The sequence below is a fragment of the Pipistrellus kuhlii genome, unplaced genomic scaffold (genome assembly GCF_014108245.1).
Source record: "Pipistrellus kuhlii isolate mPipKuh1 unplaced genomic scaffold, mPipKuh1.p scaffold_m20_p_3, whole genome shotgun sequence".
NCBI lineage: Eukaryota > Metazoa > Chordata > Mammalia > Chiroptera > Vespertilionidae > Pipistrellus > Pipistrellus kuhlii.
Window position 1 is genome coordinate 45,165,676 of NW_023425529.1, and position 3,041 is coordinate 45,168,716.

Below are 3,041 nucleotides of genomic sequence, written 5' to 3' on the forward strand. Positions count from 1 at the left end.
AGAGAGAACAGAAGACCCATCTCGGCTGAGGGTAGCGGTGCTCCTCGGGGAGCTCCAGCCTCGGGTTTGCGGGCATTTTCCCGGGCACAGTCGTGCCCTCTGACCTACGGCGCGGAGAAAGAGGGATTAAATAGCCTTTTATTTCGGGGTGGCCCGCAGATATCCGGGAGTTTCGGAAGTGGGTTCGGAGAGGAGGCGGTGGACAGGCAGGAGGAAAACGGCGACTTTTCCTGCCTCCAGGCGTCGTGTCCCCCCTGCCCCCGGCGCCCGGAGCTGAGCGGCGCGCGGGGCGGAGCGAGACCGCGGGGGCGGGCTGAGGGGCGGGGCTCACGCGCTACGTCCCCCGTCACGTGACGGGACCATCATGGCGGCGACCGGAGGCCTGCCAAGCTCCCGGAAGCAGGCTGTGAGGGGCGGGCGCGCCGCTGGAACCCGGGCCGGAGCGGGAGCCGGAGGTGGAGCGGGCCGGGCGGCCGGGCGGCCTGGAGCCGGACGTGTCCGGAGCGTCCCCGCAGACCGGGGCAGCAGGTGGGACGGGGTCCGGGGGAGGCGCGAGCGGGTGTGGCGGCGCCAGGGCGCTGGGCGGAGGCTAGGGGGCGCCAGGGGGTTCCCGTGACCTCGAGGAGGGGGAATCGCAGATGCACTCTCTTTACCCTGAAGCGACACGATAGAGGCCCTCGCCCGCGGGAGGGATGCCCGGGCCTGAGACGAGGCATTGAGGGCAAAAGACGGGCTCCCCAGAGAGGGTGGGAGGTAAGAGAAGGAAGTGTGCAGAAGTTGTGGAAGAGGGCAGAAGCCCTTTAACTGCAGGGGCTGGGGCTATTGAAGGGACTTCTTTGCTATGGCAGGCCAGGGTGGGGCGGATATTCAGTCTTCTCCCCTCGCCTCTTGCCCCTCCCTGCCCCACCGTGTCCTAGGAGACCGCTCTGGCGGGCCACTCCTCCCACCCACCCAACTGGTCCCTCCGGTCTGAGCTCTGGGGGCGTGGAGTTGAGGGATGGGGAAGTGCGCTTGGCAGAGGGTAGGGTGGAGCTGCCTTCTGCTTGGGCACCCAGCCCCTTGACCGTGCTGCCTAGGCCATGGATGTGACTCTGAAACCCCCTGTTTTCCCCAGGTCGTCCGGGGGCCCGCCATGCTGGTGACTGCCTACCTTGTCTTTGTGGTCCTCCTGACCTCCTGCCTGGGGTTGGAGCTGTCAAGATGCCGGGCTAAGCCCCCTGGAAGGGCCTGCAGCAATCCCTCCTTCGTTCGGTTTCAACTGGACTTCTATCAGGTCTACTTCCTGGCCCTGGCAGCCGACTGGCTTCAGGCCCCCTACCTCTATAAACTCTATCAGCATTACCACTTCCTGGAGGGTCAGATAGCCATCCTCTATGTCTGTGGCCTTGCCTCCACGGTCCTCTTTGGACTGGTGGCCTCCTCCCTTGTGGATTGGCTGGGCCGAAAGAAGTCTTGTGTCCTCTTCTCCCTCACGTACTCCCTGTGCTGCTTAACCAAACTCTCTCGGGACTACTTTGTGTTGCTGGTAGGCCGAGCGCTCGGCGGGCTGTCCACCGCCCTGCTCTTCTCTGCCTTCGAGGCCTGGTACATCCATGAGCACTTGGAGCGGCACGACTTCCCTGCTGAGTGGATCCCAGCTACCTTTGCCCGCGCTGCCTTCTGGAACCATGTGCTGGCTGTCGTGGCAGGGGTGGCAGCCGAGGCTGTGGCCTGCTGGATGGGACTAGGGCCTGTAGCGCCCTTTGTGGCTGCCATCCCTCTCTTGGCTCTGGCTGGGGCCTTGGCCCTTCACAACTGGGGAGAGAACTATGATCGGCAGCGCGCCTTCTCCAGGACCTGTGCTGGGGGCCTGCGCTGCCTCCTGTCCGACCGCCGTGTGCTGCTGCTAGGCACCATACAAGCCCTGTTTGAGAGCGTCATCTTCATCTTTGTCTTCCTCTGGACACCTGTGCTGGACCCACACGGGGCCCCACTGGGCATCATCTTCTCCAGCTTCATGGCGGCCAGCCTGCTCGGCTCTTCCTTGTATCGCATCGCTACCTCGAAGAGGTACCACCTTCAGCCTATGCACCTGCTCTCCCTTGCTGTCCTCATCGTTGTCTTCTCCCTCTTCATGCTGACCTTCTCCACCAGTCCAGGCCAGGAGAGTCCCGTGGAGTCCTTCATAGCCTTCCTACTTATCGAATTGGCCTGCGGGCTGTACTTTCCCAGCATGAGCTTCCTGCGGAGAAAGGTGATCCCGGAGACCGAGCAAGCTGGTGTACTCAACTGGTTCCGGGTGCCCCTGCACTTACTGGCCTGCCTGGGGCTCCTTGTCCTTCACGATAGTGATCGCAAAACAGGCACTCGGAACATGTTCAGCATCTGCTCTGCTGTCATGGTGATGGCTCTGCTGGCAGTGGTGGGGCTCTTCACCGTGGTAAGGCATGATGCTGAATTGCGGGTGTCCTCACCCAACGGGGAGCCCTATGCCCCTGAGCTCTAACTCTGTTTTGAGACGGGCGGCTGGGACAGACTCTCGACTTCCACCTCTCCAGGGTTGTACAGATCCCTCTCTGACTGACTTTGGGACTATCTGGCCCCTCAGCCTGTTCTCGGGGCCCCTCCTGCCAGTGCTTTGGGTTGGGGAGTACATGGGGGTGATAGCCTGGAAAGAAGATGCCAAAAGTTGCCTCTGTGTTACTCCCTTTCCCCTTTCAATTTAAAAATAAACACTTTTCACGGATCATTGCTTTGACTTACTCATCCTGACATGTACCCACCTCAGTAGTTTCTAGTGGGTGGACAGTTGGTGAAGATAGAGGTGGAGTTATCAGCAGAACGTAGCCTAAGACTGTATCCAGCTTAAACTGGGAGTTTTGGAATTTTCTAAAGCAGAACTGGGTGGGACATGCCTAAAGCTACTAGGTCCTCCGTATCTTGTTACCCTGGGGACAGGCATCCTCTCCAGTTGCCAAGCAAAACCTTTGCTCCACAGCCAGGGTGAGACAATCTCTGGAGCGTGTGGGGTGGATGACTAAGCCACTGAGCAAAGATTTCAG

The 3,041-nt window shown here is 60.9% G+C and overlaps 1 protein-coding gene across 2 annotated transcripts; it reads left to right on the top strand.

The window, feature by feature from the left end:
• Window positions 1–344: 344 nt before the first annotated feature.
• Window positions 345–2,726, top strand: MFSD5 (major facilitator superfamily domain containing 5). Of its 2 annotated transcripts, none has more exons than XM_036456763.2 (2): window positions 345–528; window positions 1,115–2,726. In XM_036456763.2, the coding sequence occupies exon 2, from the start codon at window positions 1,133–1,135 to the stop codon at window positions 2,483–2,485; it is 1,353 nt and encodes a 450-aa protein (XP_036312656.1). In that variant the 5' UTR covers window positions 345–528; window positions 1,115–1,132; the 3' UTR covers window positions 2,486–2,726. The 2 variants fall into 2 exon arrangements, with proteins under 2 accessions (XP_036312656.1, XP_045443982.1); XM_045588026.1 differs by lacking the exon at window positions 345–528 and adding an exon at window positions 732–753.
• The last annotated feature ends 315 nt before the right edge of the window (window positions 2,727–3,041 follow it).

Bases quoted from the DNA above. Each gene is read 5' to 3' on its own strand.
- MFSD5 (XM_036456763.2), top strand. From the start codon at position 1,133: ATGCTGGTGACTGCCTACCTTGTCTTTGTGGTCCTCCTGACCTCCTGC.